Source organism: Pholcus phalangioides, unplaced genomic scaffold (assembly GCF_987345545.1).
Source record: "Pholcus phalangioides strain wild (caught in Gottingen) unplaced genomic scaffold, Ppha-v1.0 ptg000003l_1, whole genome shotgun sequence".
NCBI lineage: Eukaryota > Metazoa > Arthropoda > Arachnida > Araneae > Pholcidae > Pholcus > Pholcus phalangioides.
The window spans coordinates 52,755,001-52,780,918 of record NW_028301596.1 but is presented as its reverse complement, the minus strand read 5'-3'; the positions used below and the strand labels follow the sequence as shown (position 1 = coordinate 52,780,918).

The following is a 25,918-nucleotide window of genomic DNA, read 5'->3' as shown; positions in this document are numbered from 1 at the left end:
GTTGGAATGTTTTTTCCCTTTTTATTCTCTGTGCACGTGGAACTGCTCGGCCCGACACAATATTATGGAATAAAAGCTAGAGTTCAAAATGAACTTTCAATCATGGTTTTTTTCTTCAGCTCAGTTAGCACGCTCTGGCCCCCCAACAACCAATACCTCCTCCTAGAGTAGAAAGAAGTCCTTCTGCTCTAGAATCTATTGCAATAACGGGGGCACGGTCATTATTTCTGGGGGGCACGATGATGTCAATTCATATATGCATTAGATCAGTCAACTTCAGCTTTCACGCTGGCCCCCTCCCCCCCCCCCCCCGTATCTCTGCCCATGCTGTCAACAAAATATTTAGGAATGATGTGAAGCGTTTGTACAAAGTTCTTTAAAGAAAGAAAACAAAAAATGAGTAGCAAGTGTGTGTACCTTTAATTACTTGTGGCTGAAAAATCCCTTCTATCAAGATTGGTAGCTCAGTGTGCCAGACAAAAATGCCACCCAATGCAAGCTGTGCTTCAATGGGTGAATCGGCGCTGAAATCCATTGAGCTTATATTACTGGAGGGAGTATGACGCAGGGCCATAACTAGGATTTTTGTATTGTCTTGCCGCCTTCACCAATTCGGAATTCGATAATTTTATAACGGTGTTCACCTAAAAATTGTCACCCGGGGCAGTTGCCCCCCCCCCCCCCCCCCCCGTGCCCTGTAGTACCGCCGCTGCTATGACGTCAGTGGTCTACATCATTCCTTGGAAGATCACGTGACGCGTTGAATGTCGGCGCATCTCCGTTATTTTCTAATGGCATCCATAGTTGTTTAAAGGAATTGATATATCATATCGATATGATTCCAAAATTAATGAGAGATAATTCCAAAATTAATGAAAGATAGTTCCAGAATTATAATGAATGAAATGAATTTTGCGCTGAAATCCATTGAGTTTATATTACTGGAGAAAGTATGACGCAGGGCCATAACTAGGATTTCTGTATTGACTTGCCGCCTCCCAGGGCCATCTTTAGAGTATCATGGGCCCCCGGGCCAAATGATTTTTCTGAGGCCCTACCTAGCAAATTTTCGAATAATTCAACTACTCATTTTTCTGAGACCCCTCTTCTCTTGAGGCCCCTGGGCCGTGCCCGGGTGGGCCCATGCATTAAGACGGCACTGCCGCCCCCACCAATTCGGAATTTGATAATTTTATAACGGTGTTCACCTAAAAATTGCCATCCGGGGCAGTTGCCCCCCGCGGCCTCTAGTACCGGCGCTGGTATGACGTCAGTGGTCTACATCATTCCTTGGAAGATCCCGTCACGCGTTGAATGTCGGCGCATCTCCGTTATTTTCTAATGGCATCCATAGTTGTTTAAAGGAGTTTAAAACAACAAGTGAAAGAAATAGTTTCAGTATCAATGACGAGTTCCCAAAATTAATAGCGAGATAATTCCAAAATTAATGAAAGAGTTCCAAAATTAATGAAAGAGATAGTTCCAGAATTAATGAAACATAATTCCAAAATTAATGAGAATTCCAGAATTAATGAAAGACAATTTCAGCATTGATAAGAGATAATTCCAAAATTGATAAAGCAATAATTCCTGAATTAATTAAATAATTTTAGAATCAATAAAAGAATTCAGCATTAATGAAAAAGAATTTCAGCATTAGCGAAAGAAACAAATCCAGAATTGATGAAAGCAATTATTCCAAAAGTAATGAAAGCAATTATTCCAAAAGTAATGAAAGAAATAATTCCAGAATTAATGAAAAAATTCCAGAATTAACGAAAGAAATTTTTTCAGCATTAACGAAAGAAATTTTTTCAGCATTAATGAAATAAGTAAATTTAGAATTAATGAAAGAAATAATTTAATCTTCTTCTACCTTTCGAAGAGTTTTTTTTTTTTAGTCTTTAAAAGAAAATTAATTGCAATATTTAGAGACTAAACGTTTCAATGAGTAAATTGACAGGCACGAACTGTGTTATTCGATGTGTCATATGTTTTGTATGATATATATGTGTATGTGGCCTCCTTTATTCATTACGGATGATGTGAAATAAAGTAGGTAGAAATGTAATCTCTGAAAGTTTTAATCAAAATTAAATATGTGCCTATTCATGTGAAAAATATGCGTTTGTAAAAAAAGTCCTTGAATTTTTAAGTTTTACCTTGAAAAGTGCTTGAATAGTCCTTGAATTTTTTTTTGTTCGAAGAGTACGAACCATGACATGGCTATTATAACCTGCTTAAAATAAATTTGTGTTCCAACACAGATATACATTAAACAGGTTTTTCTGCTTCCAGATAAGTATTTTTAAAGTAAGTTTTTCTTGTTCCTCTTTCTCCTGTTTAGGTTTTGGAAATGTGAATATGTAGAAGATGCAGATGGGAATGGTACACCTAGTTATACATGGGTTGAATGGGAAATGATGCTTAACAAGAAAAGCAGCTCTGTTCAAGTATTTGGTATATAATGCATTCCACACATGATTGTCACTTTGTCTTATGCAAAAAATATAGTGTAAAGCATGTAGTATAGTGTAAATTAAGTATTTAATTTAACTTTGGAAAACTAAATGAATTTCTTATTTCCCTATTTTCCAGGTCAACCTCTTTATGTCAGTTGTGCATACAGTGGAAGGATGGCATGTGCCTACAAACATGGACGTTCATATACCCAAAATGTACCAGAAAAGCCACCTGGAAGGTTTATTAATATAGGTGTGGCAATTTTCGAATGTGAGTCAACTGGAGGATCTGAATGGGTGCTAGAGGATACAATTAATCTCAGGAACATAAACTTGCCAGAACCGACGTCATGTTCTCCGGTCAATTTAGACAGTTTGTACAGTACATCTCAGAAAAATAAACGAACAGCTGAAGTTCTGATCCATAAACTTTCTTCAGATGAAACAGTCAAAGATCATAAAGCTCCTCTTGAAAGATTGTTGTCTGTACCAAGTTACACCACCTTGCAAACGCTGAGGCAAGCAATTACGGAGCAGGGAAATCAGTGTATTCTCACTCAAAAGTCATCAGTACAACTTGACTGGGCATCTGCAGAGGATGGGTCACATATTTTGACAGTGGTGATAAGTTCAAAGGTATCATAAATTTTGTTTTTGGGTTTTAACACACATTTTATGATCATCTAGTGCAGAATTAACTTTGTAATACAGGGTGAAAACTTGTCTGTTTCACCTCAAATAACTCTTGAACCACTGGTTACAAAAACACTTTCAGTTACAAAGGTTATTCAAATAATGTTCCCATCTTAGATATGCCATTTCTTTTACTCAGGGTCATATATTTACTGAGATACAATATTTATTTTTTTAATATGGGCCCTTGTCCTCTAATTTCCAATTAGAAGCTTGTTGCCCTGTCTCTTCTAAGCTCAACAAAAAAAATGTCCATGTTTCAAAGTGCAGTATCCAAGATTTTTGAGTTAAAAAATTGCAGAAAATTAGGAAAAAAACCATGTATAAAACATTAAGGACGTAGAACAATCTTGTTCCTCAATGTGTATGCTGTTTTTTACCTCATTTTAAGTGATATTTGAATATCTTGGCCAATATTGTACTTAGAAACATAGGAATTTTTTATTTATTTCTTTGGACTTGAGAGAGAGACAATTTTCTACTTGAAAGTTAGAGGATAGAGGGGAACAGTATAAAAAATTAAATTTTGCATCTTGATATATTTATGGTCCTTATTAAAATAAACAACATATCTAAAATGGGCACGTTATTTGACTACTTAAATTGAAAGTATGTTTCTATAAGGAATTGTTCACAAGTGATTGAAGTTGAAACAGACTTTAGTTTTCACCCTGTATATAAAATAAATGTTTTTCAAGTTACTGGAACACATAATGTTTGTAAAGAAATCATTATTCTTATATTGGAAGCGAGATCATAAGCTTTTGTGACTCAACCAGATCTATGGCCTGACGCTCTGTTTCAATGAAAAGATTTTAGCAGGTGGTTGAAGACTTTGGTCATGCTGGGAGCTGCACGTGCATGTGTTGTGAACCGAATGTGAAGTTTGTTTGTGTGTAATGCTTGTTATGTGTAGTGCTGCCATTTGCAGAGCTTTTGTGACTGGTCTCGTATTAGTGAAACTATTGCATGAAAATGTGACCTGCATTTTTCTGCTGATACCAATTTAACTGGAATGGCCATCACCAAGCATATACTGTAAACTGAAACTTTATTGCTTTGGCAATTTTTAATCGTAATCAAAAAATTTAATCCTATCAGACTTCTAGGGCAAAAGTTCTCAAATAAGAGATTTGTCAGGTTGAAACAACAATTTTACAGAACGCATATCACATTCCGATTATACTGTAAAAATTTTGATGATGGATCTAATAAAAGGCACAAAATATTTGAATTCACATTAAAACAAGCCATGGTGTAACAAGGGGCTACTGTATAAATTGCAATTATTAAATAATTTGGTTAACGTATATGCATATACAGGGTGTAACTAGACTGCTGGTCAGAACTGTAAGAGGTGATAGAACTTGCCAAAACAAACAACTTGCACCGTACAATGTGGGGTCGGAAATCAAGCCGTAAGCCGTGAGAGGGTGCCTGCATGGGGAAAATGGGGAACGCAGTAAAGATAAATAGTAATGGACAAAGAATCTTCATTATCAAAAACTTAACAACAAATTGTTCAAATGAGCTACCACCAGCTGCATACAGACATCACATTGACAATGAGGGAATCGCATACACAGAAGATTCTTGGCATTTCACAAACATCTGCAGCTGTGGTGCTAATTCGGGCAACAAGGTTCTCTGGTGACTCGATGGCTGTCTTATAAACTATGCTTTTCAGCTGTCCCCCCCCCCCCCCCCCAGAGGGAAAAAAGTCCAGGTAGGACAGATTGGGAAAACTGGGAGGCCAAGCAACTGGCCCGCCAATGCCAATCCATGTGTTCAGAGAAACAATGTCCAGGTAGTTCCATACAATCTTAAGGAAATGTGATAGCTCTCCATTTGTGCTGAAACCACATAATTGCTCAAAGATTTCCTGGTACATTTCATAGTAAATCAGGCAGCACCTGCTGAAAGATGAATACCAACTTAATGGTGGGTTCCGCGAGAGGCAATGCTTCATCCATTCAAGAGAAAGCACCCTCTACCTGCTTTCTGACCTCACATTGTATGGTGAAAGTTGTTTGTTTTGGTGAGTTCTATCACTTTCTGACCATTAGTTTAGTTACATACTGTATATACTGATATTTAAAATGGAACTTCGGGAGAAAGATGTTATTTAACATTTTTAATTCTTAGATCTTGCTGTTTACCCCTGTATCAAATGATATCGCACAAGCAAATGTTCAAGCAATGAAAGCTTCAAAATCAATCAGTCGGCCTCTCCTCAAGCAGGCTTCATCAATGGTTTTGCCTCTATCCTGCAATGATGAAATCAGGTGGATGAGAATAAGAACCACTGAGCTTAAAACCAAAGATGCACTTCCTCCTTTACCTATGCAATGTTCCTGGGTCAGACATGGTATCTTGGTAGTGGGTATGGACAACGAAATGCATATATACACCCAGTGGAAGACTTCTGTATCAGGTATAGTAAATTGTTTTTTTTATACAAATTCTCACTCCTTTTGATAGTAAATTACTACTGTAGAATTTTTACTTATCTCATTGTCTTTACAAGAGTTGCTAAGTTACTCATAGGATGTGTTTCAGAACAAAGAATTATTTATAACAATGATACATTGATTATGCTATAGTGCAGGAGACCCCACTTGTGTTCCAAGGAGTTCTAGTAAAAAACACACTGATGTTGAGGTTCCAGTGTAATTTTAAATCGCTTTACAATGTGTTGCTTTGCAGGAGAATTAAATTGGTTAATAAATTATAATGTATTTATTATACAGTTTTTCTATTTCATATTATTCTATAACTTTTGTTTATTACTCATCACATTTTTCGATGCAGGTGATAAATTAGAACCGAAAACTAATGGTGAAAAGGATGATAATATAACTGATGGCCGTAAGTTGACGGAAGAGGAATTACTTAACAAGGCACAAGAGTCATCACAGTTACGCCTTCCTGCTTCTTCAGGAACATTGTCCCGATCCACTTCATCTACAATTCTCAATGCTGCATCTGAAACAAGGAAGAAAAAGAGTGATACGCATTCTAATAAAACCCTGCAGAGGCACGTATTTATAATGTTTAACCTGGGCAAGTTTTCCAAAGTTTAACTTTATAGAAGTTTTCTCTGGATTTCTCTTTTAACCTGAAGCTTCATTCTAGATCATGACAAAAAAAGCTCATGAGAATTAATTGAACTTTTCCTTTTTTATGTATTTTAACTTATTTACATATCACAAATACTTAGTCATCATGAGAGTCTCATCGGAATGTATATGTTAGTCTAAATTTCGGTTCAAGTTGTATTCATCTCCCAAATCAATGTTGCTAAAGAAATGGGCTTTATTTTCCCACTTTTCATTACCAAAAATTGAGTTGAAAAATGGAATCTTTAATAAAATGTGAGAATAACTATCAATAAAATAATAATCGAAAGAGTTTTTTTAATGCTAAATTATAACTTATATGTTTACTTCATTAACTTGATTTTGTTTTGAATCTCACAAATTTTGTCCATTTTTATTGGTATATTGTTATTAATCAGCTTGGAATTGTCTACAAATTTCTTCTTTATCAAGATTGCACTTTTATGATGTTAGAATTTCCATCTTTTTTTTCACAAAAAAATAGGTATTTCAGTTTGAATCAGAATAATTTCTTATTCAAAATGGTTAGAAGATATTATAAAAATGTATGTGTAATAAGTTTTTTAAAATCAAATGTGTTTCCATTGAAAACTACAATATCGTTTGTGTCCAAATTTTTGCTTAAGGGTGGGAACATTATCTTTTGTATGTCAACACCATTATTGTGGGTGTTTATTGACAATAATTGAAGAAATCATTAGTGTTAATAACACTTTATAATGAACACAATATTTTTGAAGGGAGAAGAGGAGAAAAAGCATTAACATTGGTTTTTTTTTTTTTTTTTCAGGGACAGTTTGTCTAGTCTTGGTCCTATGCCAGATTTTGGCTTGTTTGAAGCTTGTCGATTAGCATGTCCGATTCTTCCTCAGTACCATCCGAAGCAACTGATGGAATTGCTTGGATTTGGCAAATTGCATAGAGTGAAGGCCATTCTAAGTCATCTTGTTCGATGTTTATCTGGGTCTGATAATGTGAAGGTAAGAATTCTTATCAAGCATTTTTGTGTCTTCAATATATAATCAAGATTCATACATAATTGCTGTTATGGTAATCATATAATTATATCGATAGGATATGATTTCATTTTTTGACCTGTTATTATTTTTTCAAATATTGTGTCGAAGTCCTTTGTCACCCTCCGCATATTTAACTATATCAATGCATCTCATAAACGCAGAAACTTGGTATTTTTCTTTAAATACTATATTTAATGCATGCTTGAATGCTTTAACACACAATTATAGAACTAATTTACTTATAAATCTGTGCAGTAGTTTTCACATGTACAAAAAATGTAGCTAATAATTCTAGCTCATGTTTTAAGAAAAAGTTGGTAAAATGTTTTTCAAAAGTTATTGAGCAAAACTTAAAAGAAATGCATTTTTAGAAATTTAGAAGAACACATTCGTGGCCAATATCTTATGAACACTACAAACAAACTCTATTATTGTGACATATACCTTGCATGTTTTAGAAAGACAAATGAGTAACCAATATTTTCTTTGATGGGAAAAGATAAACTTTGATTAAAACTGTTACCAGCATGATTTGAGGTATGAATGTCACAGTGCTTTCAGTAGATAGAATGGAAGAGTATCTTTTATGGCACATGTTGGTTTTTGCATTTGATGGGACAACCAATATCCTTTTTCTAAAGAAAAGACAAAATTCTGATACTATTCTGCAGATTATATTATATCCTTACAAAAAAAAATTTCTGACTTTTGCCAATAGTGGGGAGTGATTATGTATTGCATAAAAACAATGCACCTGTACACAGGTCTGCTTGAAGAAGAAAAAAGGATTTGAGAAAAATCATTAAGTTGGTATGTGATGGCCAGTATTTACTTCTAATCTGAATCTAATAGAAAACCTGAGGGGAAAATGCAAGATGTACAATTAAAATCTTATGTACAGTAAAACCTTGATAAGTCGTCACCTCATGTTATCAAAAAAATTATGACAGCTTAAGCGGAGTGTTATCAGTTTCAATGTGCAATATGTGAAAATCGTATCAATTTAAACTAATATAACATTCATTAAAATATGAATCAAAATTACAATATTAATAAAATTTATAGATAGCAAAAGAAAAAATAATAGAAATCTTTTATCACTTAACTTATTATGGTGAAATATACTGGTACACTTTGATTTATACTAGAAATTTTTATTTTTGACTAATCAGAGCAAGTGTTAGAATAGTTAGATTTTCTTTACAAACAGAACTCTATTGCACATTAATTTTACATATGCATGAAATTTAATTTTTTTAGTGTTTTAGTCAGGGTTGTTTGGTTTAAGCCAAGTGGTTTTTTTTCAAAAAATCAAATAAAAGTGGCCTAAATATTTTTCCCTTGAAAAATATCATATTGGTTCCTTATTAGCCAAAATTTTTCATTTTTACCACATTTTATATTCTTGGGGTACATTTTGATGGAATATCTTTAAATGGCATAAGATGGTATAAGTGGTTTTTTTCAAAAAGTCTCATAAAAGTGGCCTGAATATATATATATATTTTTCATATGAAGTATCTTAGTTATTTAAAGTGATATACAGAAGCCAAAATTTCTCATTCTTACCACATTTTCTAACTTTTGGCTGCATTCTGATGCTCTATATATCTTTAGCAAATTCATGAATAAGGATTGCATCACACATCTAAATGTAGTGGTGTATTATCTCACAGGGTTTCTTTTTCCCTTCACAAAGAAGCAGCTACAGTAGTGACACCATCATGCTACGAGCAGGTGGTCCTATAATCCAATAGACACCAGCTGTCCTTAAAGGACAAAGACTAGTGTACTAGTAGTTACATTACCTTCACAGACATTTTTATTTTCTTTCCCATAAGAAGTAGCACATCTCCTATATATCTCCCAGTCTTAACATTCAATAGTTGTTTTTTATGTACTGTACTTTCACTGTTAGGCCCAGTTAATTAGGGTTCTACTGTGTAGTAGTAGTAACAGATTCATGAAAAATAATCAGCTATATACAGGGTGATTATAATTGAAGTTTTGATTCCAAAATATATAATAAGTACTTGTCAGAATGACTTGGAAATTTGCATGGATACTCCTGAAGCAATGGAAGTTTCTTTCACAAAAGAAAAAAGTGCAAAATGTGCAAGTAGATGATGCTGTACTTGGCCAGCAATATAATCTATTTTGTGCAACCACATCATTTCGGCACTTCCACAGCATTAGTGTGTGGATAGAAATATCAAGATGCACATTGCAGTACAAGCAGATCAGCTGCTGAAGACCCATTTTGACAATAACCGGATGCAACTTAACCCTTGCAACTTCTGGCTGTAGCGGGTACCTGAAAATGTTATGAACAGTGATCAGATTGCAAACTTTGGTGAATCTCCAGCACTATATGTTAGAAGTTCCTCAGGAATATTAACGTGGGGGCGTGTTTGGTTTAATAAAAGTGAATTGCAAGCGCATCCACATCATGACCATGGCATACTCTGATCTGTTGTTGAGCAAGAATTTTTGTGCTTTCACCTCATAGCCAGAACACGGTGGACAACATATTTCACATTTCTTGAGTAAGTTGTAGTTATTAGTTCAATTACTTCATTTTGTTGTGATGTTTCTATGAATTATGAAACCATGTAATGCTATAATTAAGTTATCATTTTGCCAAGACTGGCTATTGTTTCTATTCTGCAAGCAAATTTCACACGTGTTGGATGATGTCATTAATTTTACATTCTTAAGTATTTTTTCCCCCTTTACCAAATACAATTCTATTTCTTCAGGAATGTAAATTTTCAAGTCATTCTGACTATCCTTCTTTTTTTACAGTGTTTTGAAATCAGAACCTTAGTTATAATCACCCTGTATATCGTAAATCATCACTAATTAATTTGCATTATTTATACTTAATTAAATACATTATACAGGGCCCCCACTCGCCCTACTTTTCGGTAAAATGTCCTACTTTTGTCTTACTTTTCCTACTTTTTTACCAAATCCTATCAACAAAATTTGTGTAATTGATTTTAATTGAGCAGCAAATCATTGATATATTGCCAAATATTACAAATGTTGAAGAATGCAATTCTTCTGCCAAAGCAGAAATTTTATAATTTTTAAGGTTATTTGAGGGGGGGGGGGAAGGTGCATGTGGACCATTTGGTTGATTAATTTTTCATTTGCTTAGTTTGAGGGTTCAACAAGTATAGAAGTCATTAAAAACTTCTGTTTGGGTGGAAAAATAATTTTGTATTTATTACTTCATGGTCTTGGACAGTAACTAACATTCATCATTCAAAATTACGGTGCGAATAGGTGAAACAACAGTTCGCATTTCAAAGAAGTTGGATACGTAGGCCTATTCTAGGTTTGGTGATTCTGATACTACCCAAAAGCATTCAGTTGTCTTCTATATTTTTAGGGCATGAAGAGGCAAAACAATATTTACAATGCTCAGCAAAGAGCTAGAAATGGAAGTGCAATTTGTATTTGTCAAAAATGATTACATTGGCATTGAACAGTAAAATGTGAACAAATCATGTTACACATGATCATGTTACACATGTTACATCATTACACATTGTTATAGTTTTTGCAAAATAGCTTCCTAATTAAGCATATTGAAAATAACTGGAGTAGAAACTTGTATATTATATGGTTAATAATAACATTAAGAATTTTCAAACACAAAGTACTTCATTGAGTTAAGGAAAAGAATAACTAAATTGCAAAAGTTGGTTTTTGTTAAAATTTAAGAAATATTTATTGATTAATTAATATGGGAATAGTGTTAATTATATTAATAAACATTTTATTTTAATTAATTATTAGAAGTTTGAATGATTTTTCAGAAATTTTATTGTTTTTAATTTTAATACTATTTAAAACAAAAAAAATAGTTTAAACCAAAAAAACCGGTTTTTTACCAACCCTGGTTTTAGTTCTGAATCAGTATTTCATGATACAACTACAAGGTAATCTCGAACACAGGATCCACTTTTGACTGGGGGGGGGGGGCGGCAGGGAGAAATAAACATTAGAAGGCCTCAACTTTGGAAAGTCTCTGATTTTTAATTGATGGACAGGACAACGCAGTAAAACAGGTTCACCTTGCCTTATTTACATCGGATCTTGTAATCTACACATTTTGCACTGTGCTTTTGAAAGTGGTCTCGAAGGAGCGTCATTCTTAAAAAACGTACGTCTTCAAAATATGCTGTGCCTTGTCAAAGAGAGTTGACAAGCTCTGCACTTTAGAAGACTCCAAAAAAAGAATGTAATATATATGAGGAGAGACAGCAAAGAATTATCTGTGGTTGCTAGTGCACTGTTTTGTCCGAAAATTGTAACCAAGCCATTTGTCATTTTGCTTTGGCTTGAGTCAATCTTATAGGAAACTGAAATAGTGCTATAAAAACAAAAGTTAATTCAAAATAAATTTTTTTAGGGATTTTTTTCCATTATGCTATGATTATGTTGTCTAAGGGGGTTACCCTCCCCCATCCTACTTTTTTAGTCCTGCGTTTTCCTACTTTTTCTCATTTTTTGAGTGGGAGCCCTGCATTATATTCACCTAATTTTTGTTATAGTTTTTGCAAAATAGCTTCCTAATTAAGCATATTGAAAATAACTGGAGTAGAAACTTGTATATTATATGGTTAATAATAACATTAAGAATTTTCAAACACAAAGTACTTCATTGAGTTAAGGAAAAGAATAACTAAATTGCAAAAGTTGGTTTTTGTTAAAATTTAAGAAATATTTATTGATTAATTAATATGGGAATAGTGTTAATTATATTAATAAACATTTTATTTTAATTAATTATTAGAAGTTTGAATGATTTTTCAGAAATTTTATTGTTTTTAATTTTAATACTATTTAAAACAAAAAAAATAGTTTAAACCAAAAAAACCGGTTTTTTACCAACCCTGGTTTTAGTTCTGAATCAGTATTTCATGATACAACTACAAGGTAATCTCGAACACAGGATCCACTTTTGACTGGGGGGGGGGCGGCAGGGAGAAATAAACATTAGAAGGCCTCAACTTTGGAAAGTCTCTGATTTTTCAATAAAGATATTTTGTTTAAATTTGAAGCCCTAAATTAGTGGGGGGGGGTCCATGCAGAAATCAGGTCGTTAATAGCTCGAACAGTCCCTAACGTTTCAAAAACCCTAGTTGACAAATGAACTTCCCCATTGTAACTTTCATTGCTTAAACTGTCCCATTTTGGTACATAGGCTTTTATGATGACTTTTAACCATATGGTTATTAAACCACCAATAATCTGTTCCTCTCTGTCAAACTTTTTCCATGGTGAAATCTATTAATGAGTATATTAAATATATTAAATATAAAATGAGTTAATCGAAATCAGGGATGAGTAAATGATGGTTTAATAACATTGTTGTCTATGAAAGCTGTAAAGGCCTGAAGAAAAACGACGACTTAATAGGATGATGGCTTAATGAGGTTTTACTGTAATATTATTCTGGTTCATCTATAAAGATAAATACTTTGTATTAATAGCCTACATTTCCCCAAGTCCCTTAAGTATTTTAATAATTTAATTTCTATCATACCTACAAACAAGTGGCCATTTTCTATCATATGAGAACTGAAAGGTAAAATCCTGTGAAGGGTGTTTGAAATCATCTAGAGTGTTTATATACTCTGAAGAGCCAAAAAAACTGGTACACCTGCCTAATATCGTGTAGGGCCCCGCGAGCCCGCAACACGACGTGGAATGGACTCGACTAATGTCTGAAGTAGTACTGGAGGTAATTGACACCATGAATCCTGCAGGGCTGTCCATAAATCCGTAAAAGTAAGAGGGGGTGGAGATCTCTTCTGAACAGCACGTTGCAAGGCATCCCAGATATGTTCAATAATGTTAATGTCTGGGGATTTAGGTGGCCAGCGTAAGTGTCTAAAGTCAGAAGAGTGTTCCTGGAGCCACTTTGTAGCAATTCTGCACGTGTGGGGGTGTCGCATTGTCCTGCTGAAATTGTCCAAGTCCGTCGGAATGCACAATGGACATGAATGGGTGCAGGTGATCAGACAGGATGCTTACATACCTGTCACCTGTCAGAGTCGTATCTAGACGTATCAGGGGTCCCATATCACGCCAACTGCACACGCCCCATACCATCACAGAGCCTCCACCAGCTTGAACAGTCCCCTGTTGACATGTAGGGTCCATGGATTCATGAGGTTGTCTCCATACCCGTGCACGTCCATCAACTCGAAGCAATTGGAACCGATACTCGTCAGACCAGGCAACGTGTTTCCAGTCCTCAACAGTCCAATGTCGGTGTTGTCGGGCCCAGGCGAGGCATAAAGCTTTGTGTCGTGCAGTCATCAAGGGTACACGAGTGGGCCTTCGGCTTCAAAAGCCCATATCGATGATGTTTCGTTGAATGGTTCGCACGCTGACACTCGTTGATGGCCCAGCATTGAAATCTGCTGCAATTTGCGGAAGGGTTGCACATCTGTCACGTTTAATGATTCTCGTCAGTTGTCGTTGGTCCTGTTCTTGCATGCTCTTTTTCCGGCCGCGGCAATGTCGTAGATTAAATTTTTTACCGGATTCCCGATATTCACGGTACACTCGTGAAATGGTCGTACGTGAAAATCCAAATTTCATCGCTACCTCTGAGATGCTATGCCCATTTCTCGTGTGCTGACTATAACACCATGTTCAAACTCACTTAAATCTCGATAACCTGCCATTGTAGCAGCAGTAACAGATCTAACAACTATACCAGACACTTATTGTGTTATATAGGTGTTGCAGACTGCAGCGCCGTACTCTGATTGGTTCCATATCTTTTTATTTGCATCGCATACCTGTACCAGTTTTTTTGGCTCTTCAGTTTAAATTGGTTAATTTATCTAACACCTGGTAGAATTTTTAAGTTTATTAATAAAAATGGATAAACTATTTAATCACAATGGGGTTGTGAAAAAAAACAAGACAACTTTTTAGTTTTGTAATTTAAGTTGGAACTTTGTTATGCATGACAAAATTATTTCCTGACGTGGCAGTTATTTGTATAATTGGATGTTGAAACTTTTTTTCTTTTTTGTATGTTACTTTCATCCACATTTTATTTAAGGAAATACTTAGCTTCTGTACTTATGAGAAATACACACTATTACTTTCACTAGAACGCACATTCACCCTATAAACATTTCTCTGATGAATTTCTAATGAATTGGTGCATGTTGAGTAGTATGCTCATCATACACATATGTATCATTCTTACAAAATTCAATCAAATAATGAACAAAAATTATCAAAAATAAGTGTCAACCAAAAAATAAAAAAATCGTAGGGACACTTATTTACCGGTTGATAATTATAGTCAGCAGCGAAGTTTGTTCGAGATTCATGGTAACATAAATCAAGTTTAACCATGTTAAGAGATAGGCAAATCTGACATGGCATTTTGCCTGTTTCAGCACATAATTTGATATTTATGCTTGACATTTGCGACATGTTCCATTTATTTTGGTAGCTCATTTTCAAAACGTGGACAAGCACTGATACTATGAACAACTTGTTTGTCAATTGCATTTTTATTTTTTTTCCCTTGCTTTTTTTTTGTCAATTTAATGGCAGACAAGATATTTTCAAATTGTCTCTGCTTTGCTAGAGCATGAGTGGTACTCTCAAAGCAAACTCTTTAGATGAAACATTACTGCATCTTGATGTTGCAGTCAAGAAATCTTTTTTTTATTTTTTTTTATCACCCCCCTCCCCCAAATTATTATCAAACCTTCCTTTTGGCTACTTAATGCCAGGAGAAAGCAATGTTTTGCAACACTGATCGAAAACTGAGCATGTGGAAAACATGTGCTTTTTAAAAATATTGGAGATCTCAGAACTGAAACATGTGGTAAAGTGAAAATAATTTTCAATTATGTATTTCCTCACAAAAAAAAGCAGCCACCAAAGAACACTTGCCTTCTTTTTTCCAGAATAAATCTAATTTGTTAATTTATAGGTCTCATGCCTTCATGGTTTCAGATTTTCTCCAGGAGTTTGAAACTTTATTAGCTAATACAAAAAACTGTAATTAATTATTATTGGTGTTATTAACACAAAAAATGAGTAACTTTGCCTGGTTTTAATTTATACAAAAATTGTCTTAAAAACGTGGCAATTTTTGTATAAAATAAATATACTTGATCAAATTAATACTAACCATTATGAATATCTCGATCTTCCGTCAAGCAATGGTTTTCTACCTATGATATCTCAAATCACTAGACTTTCCTCTAAGTCATGCATTGATCACATTTTTATAAGAAATTCTACACAGCTTTTGTTCTTTGAATCTGTAGTCAGGGAAACGGATTTGACTGATCATTATCCAATTCTATGTAAGTTATCATACTCTAATATTAATTCTGTGCCGGTACAAAAATTCTATGTTTATAGGAAAAAAATTAGTAATTCCCAACTCAAGCTATATCTACAGAATTATACACTTTGCATAAATGATTCTCAAAGTAATGGTGCTTTTGATGAAATTATTGTTAGGCTTGAAACCATCAAAAATAACCATACATCATATGATATTAACCTTCCCAGACGGACTGATAAAACTTGGATTACATCAGAGATAAAACATCTAATTAAAATCAAAAAGAAACTTTATTTAAAAACTAAAAAATATCAATATGATCAGGAGGTTAGTACTGCATATTATAATGTTACTCACATTACCTAAAATACAAAATCAAAATTTCTAAGCAATTTTGCTTTTCTCAACAGTTTTCAAAATGTGATACTCCCTTCAAACGATGGAAATTTATCGATAAGATAATTGTTAAAAATCCTAGTGATCCCCTCCCTGATAACATTGAACCCCAATTACTTCCTAATAAATTTAATGATCATTTTGTAAAAAGTACCATCCATTCCACCTACAGATGACTACAAAAAATATGTCCCCTATTCTATAACAGATCTCTTTTTTCATCTCCCCAACTTACCCAGAAGAAATCATTTCTATTATTGATTGGTTATCTCATTCGGTTTCTATTGATGTGATTAATGCATTGATTCTTAAATGTTTTCCTTATCGTTTAGTTATAATACTTACGAATTTGATAAATAACTGCATACTAAACAGTCTATATCCTAACTCTTTGAAAACCGCCACTTTTTTGCCTATTTTCAAATCAGGAAATTATGATGATTTAGTAATTATATACCTATCTCCATTTTACCTTCTACCTCCAAGATTTTTGAAACTGTTCCAAAAAAAATAATATTCTCATTTCTTTTTCATACTAATTTCTTTTCTCTTAATCAACATGGGTTTCTTGCTAACCATAACACTGAAGCTGCTTCACTTAGATTTTAGTAAATACATAATCTTCACAAATCTAGAAAAACTATAGCTGTATTCCTAGACATAAGAAAAGCCTTTGACAGTGTTAATCATGAAATCCTTCAACCTAAGCTTGAGGCATTGGGAATTAGAGACATTCCCCCTAAATCTTTTAGTGTGATACCTGAAAAACAGATCCCAGAGAGTAAGATGTGGCTCTCATTCCAGTAAATTTTTAGGGGTTAATCGAGGAGTACCCAAGGGATCTGTTCTTGTCCCCCTACTCTTTAATATATATTTATAAACGATTTATGTAATCTAAAAATTGATGGCAAGATAACCACGTTTGCTGATGATAATTATTCTTTACTCTGGTGCTACTTATGAATCTCCCAAATTACACTAAATTCTGACATGATAAAAATTAGGGACTAGTTTCATGCAAATGATCTGAAACTTAATATTAAGTTTTCTTTGCATAATATTCCTGCCTTGAATATTGACTTTGATTCATAAACCTATATGTAGCATTAACACTGATTGTACTGTTATAAATGACAGTTGAATACTATAAAATATCTGAGTATTTATATTGACTCTGACATGAAAAGGAAATCCCATGTTCATAATCTACAAATCAAATAATCAAATTAAGATTTACAATGTATAAATTTTATTTTCTAAAATATTTTGTTAATCGCTCTTTGGTAATCATCCTTTAATACTCACTGTTCCATTCTTACTTATTATACGCTCATTTTACTTATTATACGGTTTACCTATTTGGGGTAGTGATTATTTAACTAACTTGAAACCTACTATATCACGCCAGAAGAAAATTATAAGGCTAATTTTCAATGACTATTATACTTCCATCACTCACTTCAAAAGTATAGAAATCCTACCACTTAGATACACATATTTTTATAAATCCCTGTTGCTTCTCTTTAAACGTCAATACTCCCTACCATTAATATCCTCTCAATCTTCCGCTAAGTGTAACGCCACATATTCTTTGCCAATTATTCACAAAAATATTAATATAATTCATTTCTCTTACCTAAGTTTTATAACTCTCTTCTCGTTGAAATTAAGAATGCTTCCTCTCTTCACACCCATAAAAAGTACCTCAAAAGATATCTATTATCTTTTGATGATATCTCTGTGCACTTTTAAGCTTTTTTTAAAAGCATTTGTCCCCCACTAAATAAGGTGCTAAGTGAGATGACTCGCTCTGATGGATATTTTATATTTCACAATAAGATTTTCGATTTTTTTTTTGTATCCTGTGTATATAATATGGCAAGTGTAAGATAACAGATCAGATTGCACACACCCCCCCCCCCCTAATTGCTCTTGAAATATACCTCCATCCTAATATACATACATTCACCCGTTTTAAAACCCAAAACTTTTCTCCAATTTCCAACCCCATCTCGTCTGTAATCACCACAGAATTTGTTAATGTTGGCAGTACCCAATTGTCTGGAGGAAATATGTTGTAAAAATTTTGCATGTTATTTATTTTTTGACACAAAATAAAGTGTTCCAGACTCTGCCATAAAGCTGGGCTTGAAGAGATCTCGGCAATGGGATAAGCCAGTTGCAAAGTTCTGGCGTTCATTCATTCATTCATGTCTCCCACTAATAAAAATTATTGATTTTTTTCCCATTATATTTATCATCATTTTAAATATTTTGCCTTTCAGACAGTAGCTCAATTATTCAAATCATACGTATTATCTCTAATTTTGATATTTGAAATGTACCCACCATTCGTTGCCACAATGATGTTACAACCAATTTTGTTTTTCACCCCTCTATTACTTGATATTTAACTATCAATTCCCTTCCTTCCCCATTTATATTTGTGTTTATATACAAGTGTATATACTTTATAGGTATTTCCCCCCTAACACATTGTATTTTTTTTTATCAATAACCCATCGTCCAGTATGTGACAGATATGTTCACCTTAGATGAAAAGTTATCTCTGTTTGTATATATGTATGCTAGTACATCTCTTTTGTTAAATAAAAAAAAATTAATTTACAATTGTAATTTATTCAAAAGGAAGTTCAAGTGACAAATTAAAGTTACATTCATCTTAACCTTTTCAACACAAAATTTGGGGGGGGGGGGGGTTCAAGTCTTACAAAAGCACTTGCCACTTATGTTATCCAAATGTTACTAATAAAAAAAAACTACTGAAATTTTTCATTTTTAAATATAAACTTTAGATAAAAAATGTTTAAAATTGTGAAAAGGATAGAATATGAAAGTATACTGGTCCTAAAGATATATGTTATTTAAAACTAGAATATATTTTTGTTTTAAGATAGAAAGTTATCATTGTGAAATTTGAAAAATTGGCTGTGGATAGCCCGCAGAAGGACATTTTCTTAAGAAATGAAAATTTGTGCAAGTGAATTCTAAAAATATATTTATGAAAAAATTATGAACTGAGTTGTGGCACATCAGAGACAGGAAAATGAATAGAAAAGTTCTATGCCAAATATATTCAATGTAAATTGCTGGGGGCACAATTTCCTGAGAAAGACCCACATACAGAGTGCATAGCATATGGGGGTTGTGGCATTTTACCGGTGAACCGTTGATCCCAGAGGTATTCTTTCAATTAGAAAAAGTTTCCAAATAACGTGTAGTACTCATATATGTCATTCATATTTTAAGGGGTTGTATAGTTATTAAAATTTAAAAAAACACTTTTTATAAGTTCCCCTGTGTGCCCAAAAACCCAATTAGAAAGTTGTTGCCCTGTCTCTCTTGATGCCAAAAATAAAAAATAATAAATGCATGTTTCTAAGTACAATATTCACTGAAATATTTGAATTTTTTTTTTATACAATAAATTGGGAAAAAAAACCATTAAATGTGGGTAAAATGGCTTTTCCCAACTTACCTCCATTTTTCGAATTTGAATATTTTAGAAATGTGGATTTATTTTGTATAAATTTTTTTGGCATCAGGAGAGACAGGGCAACAACTTCGTAATTTGGTTTTTTGTCACATGGGGGACTATATAAAAAGTGAATTTTTTTATTTTAATAATTATACAACCCCTTGAAACATGAATGACATATCTGAGTACTACACGTTATTTAGAAATTTTTTCCAACTGGAAGTATACCTCTGAGATCAACGGTTCGCCAGTAAAGTGTCATACCCCCATTTGCCATACACCCTGTATATATAATTAATGCTCATTTTTGCACACCTGCACGAACTAGAAAAATTTATTCTTAAAATCAAAAATTTGTAAATGCGGAAAGACATTTAAAGGAATATGATATTATTTGGGACCATAAGATTGGTTCATAAAAATGTGCAGTTAGTGAATTGTAAGTTCACGAAATCGTGCTTTGACTCTGTTTATAAAGAAATACGATAAACATTGGGTAAATCGAGAAGTTATCCGTACTTAGCATTGTATAATATTTTATCATATATATATATATATATATATATATATATAGTTTTTATAATTGAATTTTATAATTGGGTTGCATTTTAGAATATATGACATCCATATTTGTTATGGGTATTTTGCCTGTCGTGACTTTGTATTTGTATATTCACACGCATATTATGTGTGGGTCCCATAATATATTCATTGTGTTTGTGTTGTACATGTCATGTATGTGAGAAGTGCTACAATCTACCATCACTATACCACAGTTTATAGTTTTATTTATTTGCTTGGAATATTGGTTGATGTCAGTTTTAAAATTTTTATGCATTTATAAGATTATGATGCAGATTCTATAAAAGAAATACAGTAACATGTTTCATTTATGTATTTTGAAGAAATTTTTATAATCTTTGTAATTTTTTTTCACTTGGCATTGAGTGTAAAATTAGTTATATTTTGAAAAAATTTCTTACAGAAATCTTATCTGCAAGTACCAGAAAGTGTGAGTGGTTGCGATGGAGAAAATTCAGGACGTTCATGGTCTAGAACAAGAGCAATGTCTTTAGCAACAAGTGTCTCTCCTCAGCAGCACAGCCCTATGGATCAGCAAGGATCTCTCTCCCTTTTTCCTGAAGAAGTCACTCTAGATTATGTGGAGATTCAGTCCATACCCCCTCTTCCCCTCTTCACATTGCTAACAGCTGATTGTGAAACAAAATCTCATTCTTTAAGTACTTCAGACCAAGAAGGGAGGGCTTCAGATCAAGTAAGGAATTTTATATTTTAATTTCTTATTCTATCAGTTTTATTTATTTCCCATATATTTTGATGTACATTAAAAAATTCTGCTATTGTGTAAAAAATGGGAAAATTTGTAGATTAATGATTGAATGATTTATGACTGTCAAAGCATTCAAATAAAACAATTTTTTTCTTGTTTACAACCTCAAAACAAAATATGATGTTCTGGTTGGGATAAATGAAAAAGCTCTTCATACATAGATGAAAAAAATCATAATTTTTATGGGCATTTATTAATTATTATTTTTTAGTTTATTCATTTATTGTTTTTTCTTTTTCGCTCAGTCATCTCATTGGCATTTTGTGTGTCGTGCCCTTGAATTTGTATTTATAATTTAAAAGACTGATGATGAACAAGTCTGATATGAACAAAATGTATATTAACCTTTACAGTGGCAATGATGAGATATCTTGTCTAACTTGATGATCTTTATTTTGGCTATCACGAAATATCTCACTTCCTTAAAACCCCTCTCATTTCAGCAATGAAAAGTCCAAGTAGTTATATTGTTGGCTTCATCTTTGAGCATGTTTTTCATTCCTCCTCCCTAACCTGCCAATCAGCTGCCATCGGGTTGAGTTAGTTTTTTTTTTCAAAGTTTGATAAAAAGTGGAGAGACAATGTTTTTCCCTCTTTTGTCGGAATACAGGAATATGGGTAAAAATAAATAGTAGGAAAAAGTCTGTGTATTCCTTATCCTTGTTTTTTTATTCCAATTCTTCTCGGTTTGGGGAGGGGGGCACTATCATTGCACAAAATCTGTAAAAAATATTCTTTAAAATAGATGGAAATTAGTAGGACATTTAGTGATTTCCACTTTGGTAGGTATAGTGTGGATCAGATCAGGAAAATTTTAAAAACCTGCTTAACCTTTTCAACACAATATTTTTAAATAAAAATTTTCTTTACTCTAATACTAATACAAATACAACGCCACAACAGGCAAAATGCCGAACGAGGCGGCTGAGAAAAAGATGCCCATAACAAATATGGATATCATATATTTCAAAAATACAGCAATCCAATTAAAAAATAAAATTATAAACAATATATATGCACATGATAAAATACTATACAATGAAGAGTTGATCCACTTTGCCCAAGAATATTTAGAAGACACCAACGAATAAGGCAAATACACAAAAAATAATAAAAGTCCTAATAGTATCCTGCATTAGTATCTCACGCAGGCTCACAGCTTCATTCTGACCACGACGTTTGAAGTGAACAGACGTACTTCTTCCGCTGAGCAACCGAGCGTGAAGATTTGGTATTCAACCCAAATGGGAAACTCGGTCAGCGAAACTAGTGGTTAAATTTTTCCTCTGAAGACGGCACCCATTGGTGTTGAAATGCATTAGGACTTTTATTATTTTTTGTGTATTTGCCTTATTCGTTGGTGTCTTCTAAATATACTATACAATGCCCATAATGTAATTACGGTTGTCTTATTCTAAGTATGGATAGCTTCTCAATTTACCCCAACATGTTTATCATATTTCTTTTTAAACGTGTCAATTGTGTTACAATTAACTACCTCCGGGGGTAAGCTATTCCATTTATTAACAACCCTATTAGAGAAAAATTCTCTGCGACACCATAACCTCGCATTGTCCTTACTAATCGATACTGGTGTCCCCTTGTAAAAGCAGTCGATTGGCGGTGTACTAAAAGTTCATGGTCCATCTTATCCATCCCATTGAAAATTTTGAACACTTCGATCATATCTCCTCGACACCTGCGTTCATCCAATGTAAACGTATTCAAAAAATGTAGTCTCTCTTCATAATTCAAGCCCCGTGTGCCAATAAGGACACGCGTAGCTCTTCTCTGCACCCCTTCAACCAAGTTTATGTCCCTCTGTAGGTATGGTCTCCAAAACCCAGTCCATACTCCAGTCCTGGACGAACTAAGCCTCGAAAAAGCTGAAGAATTACTTTAGGAGAACGCGAAGAGACTTTTTTGAAAATGAGATCACACACACAAGCATTCTACTCCATTTTTTGACCACCGATGAACAATGTTCAGAAAACCTAAGCCGCTCGTCAATGAGAATTCCCAAATCAGTGACCCTAGTTGCATCCAGTATAGTGACACCATTCAACTCGTGAACCATGGGTTGTTAGAACCAAAATGAGCAACCATGCACTTATCAATGCTAAACGTCATGCTCCATTCATTTGCCCATGCTGCAATCCTGTTTAAGTTGGTCTGCATCAACTCTCTATCGCTTTGATTCCTGATTACCCCCATTAGCTTCACGTCATCTGCGAATTTGCTAACAATCCCATCGATACCCTGATCGAGTTTATCGACAAAAAGTGAAAAAAGTATGGGGCCAAGGACACTTCCTTGAGGAACTCCACTTGTGACGCCTGTCCAACCAAAGAATTCTTCATTCACCATAATTCGTTGAGACCTATCTCTTAACCACGATTCTATCCAATTCAGCAAGTGGCCCCTAATCCCAATCTCATGTAAACGCTTCAAGAGTTTACCTTGTTGGACCCGATCGAATGCCTTCTGGAAATTAAGGTAAACAACATCTACATTTTTGCTCTTACCCAAAGCCTTAGTCACGTGATCATAGAAGCAAAGGAGGTTAGTTGCACCTCCTTTGCGGTAGCTGAAAATTATTATTCTTCAAGACATAATTTTTTTTTCTGGTTTGATCAATTATTATTGCATGCAATAGAATGTTAGAATAAGTTATTTTATAAAATAATTTATATTTTACGTGTTCAGGATTATAGCGGGCTGTTTGATGTAGCTCATGGCCTAGATGATAGTTTGGATGACATACTTCATGAAAAGTCGTCGAACAGTAAGAAGGAAAGACCATCATTCAGCATTTCTGATCATCAGAAATTGATATTGACTCAATTCAGCACAAAAGATGTAATAATGCTTATTGTATTTTTAAACTTTAATTTATAAAAAAGCATTAAGCTATGATTATAATTTTTAATAAAGTGCCTCAGTATTTTTGAAAACGTAATTTTAGAACTCGTACCAAGGAAGGTTCTTGGGACACTTGTATGAGTTCATTCTTATCAACATTTCCATAATTCTAGTAGTTAGCGCCACCACCACTCTTATGACCATGGCCCTTGGTCCAGAGAATGTCTCTTTCAACAATGGCTGTCTTCAGCAATGGCTGCAAAAACCTTATCAATTACTTTGAACTCATGAAGTTCATTAGCATTCTCAAATCCAATAAATTTGGCTGTGTCATATCTTTCCAAGGCAGTCAGTGGTCATGTTTGTCTGTTTGTCATGTCTTGAATCAGAAGGCTCATTTTCAGGATCAAAAGTATTGGAATCAGAAACTCCTGTCCAAATTTTCTTCAAACCGTTTTTATGTTGGACTGCTTAACTTTGGTTTTCAGTTTTTCCAAAGTTGTCAGTAGCCATTTTTACATAACAGTAGTTCCTCCAATTATTTTATCACCATAAGCCCTGAGAATGTTATGCAACAAAAATAACTCTTGAAAGTAGCAAGACTTACCCTTGATGCATAGATTGGATGAAGGGTGTTGTGTTAAACACAATTTTGTAAATTGGTACAATTTACTATTTTTGTATGGGTAAAAATTCTCTCTCTCTCAAATGGTTAAGTCAGTTTGTTGGCACCCTTTATTGTAGGCAATGTACAATTACCTTATTGTACAATCTACATTCTCTGAGAGGAGTTGTGAAATTGCCACTTGTTGTGATTTTTTTAAAACCAATTTCATAAAATTGTGTTGTATCGAAAATGCATTAAGCAAAGGATACCTGGAAGAATACAGCACAAAAAAATATGTAAAGTAGATATTGCACAATGAATATTTACAAAAATCTCGATGTCATGCATAAATTTTCAGAATATTTCTCATCTCTTTTTTTTCTTCCATTAGGCAATGTCGTTAACAAAGTTCCTGACCCACTCTCATTTACCTGGACTTTCTAGTCTTGATCAGATGCATCTTTTGGCTCTAGCTGACACTGTTGCTTCTTTCAACTCAGCTTTGTCCGATAGATTTGGAGCCGAAATATGTTAGTAAATTTATATTATTGTTGTAAAATATATTAGTGAAGACTTTAAAATTTCAATACTTTTTATATGTTATTTTATGAGTGTCTCAAGTTCAAAATTATTCAGTTACGTCTGTATGAAATTTCATGTTTATAACTTTATTTCTCAATAAGGATTATAAAATTAGAAAATGTTTTATTCAGTTAAGTTCTGAGCGTATGTTTTGCTGACCGATTCATGTACCAAATCTTAGATATGTTGACCTTGAACCAAAGTCCATGTTGAACCATAGAAATCAAAAGCTTTTTTATTAGCTCATAGAAGTTGGTTTTAGTCCAATTATTACTTGTGAAGGGTTGTATGAAAAAAATAAAAAAATATTTTTTTTAAACAATGAAATGTCGTTTCACTCAACTTGTTCATATGATACTTCTTACCAGAAATTTATATGTCAGCCAAAAATTGTTATTTCTTTCTTTTTTTTTCTACTTTATTCAGAGCTCCTTAAAATGCCAGGCTGACCTATCCAACATCTTGGTCTCTGAGGCAGTGCTGATTATTGTTATCAATGTGTAGATTCTCTTAGAATTCCTCTTTTTAATGTCATAAGAGCTGGTTTCATAATTTTTTAAACAAATGCAAAAATACAGTAAACCCCCTTACTTAACAGACAACTCTTAGATGTAGTCACCCCTTCTTTTATGACCAAATAATAATTTCCCAGTGTATAATAAAAGTATGCTGTTCAAACCCCTCATTAACGGTCATCCATCTTTTTTTCTGAGCAATTTTTTCTGTCCCGCCAGTGTTTGCAAAAGAGAGGTTTTACTGCATCATACTGTTCACCTCTGAAACATTCCAATTTAGAATTTTTTTTTTTTTAATGGCTCCAGATGTTCAGGTTTTTTCAGATGAATACATTCTGGAAATGGATGCATTTGCTGTCCTTTATTGGTGCATTACTTCTAATTAATTATCCATCACATGGCTATCAGTGACTCAACTGTGTCACTTTAATTCAAAAGCTATTTAACGGATATGATGTTTAAA

General features: G+C 33.6%; 1 protein-coding gene across 2 annotated transcripts in view; it reads left to right on the top strand.

The window, feature by feature from the left end:
• The window catches only part of Rbcn-3A (rabconnectin-3 alpha), a 153,068-nt gene that overhangs the window by 58,192 nt on the left and 68,958 nt on the right, over window positions 1-25,918 (top strand). For both annotated transcript variants that reach the window (XM_089250267.1, XM_089250266.1), the window contains exons 21-28: window positions 2,348-2,460; window positions 2,599-3,098; window positions 5,301-5,589; window positions 5,967-6,192; window positions 7,065-7,254; window positions 20,524-20,814; window positions 23,596-23,748; window positions 24,750-24,888. In XM_089250267.1, the coding sequence (XP_089106393.1) occupies window positions 2,348-2,460; window positions 2,599-3,098; window positions 5,301-5,589; window positions 5,967-6,192; window positions 7,065-7,254; window positions 20,524-20,814; window positions 23,596-23,748; window positions 24,750-24,888 (1,901 nt within the window). The remainder of the gene's footprint in view (window positions 1-2,347; window positions 2,461-2,598; window positions 3,099-5,300; window positions 5,590-5,966; window positions 6,193-7,064; window positions 7,255-20,523; window positions 20,815-23,595; window positions 23,749-24,749; window positions 24,889-25,918) is intronic.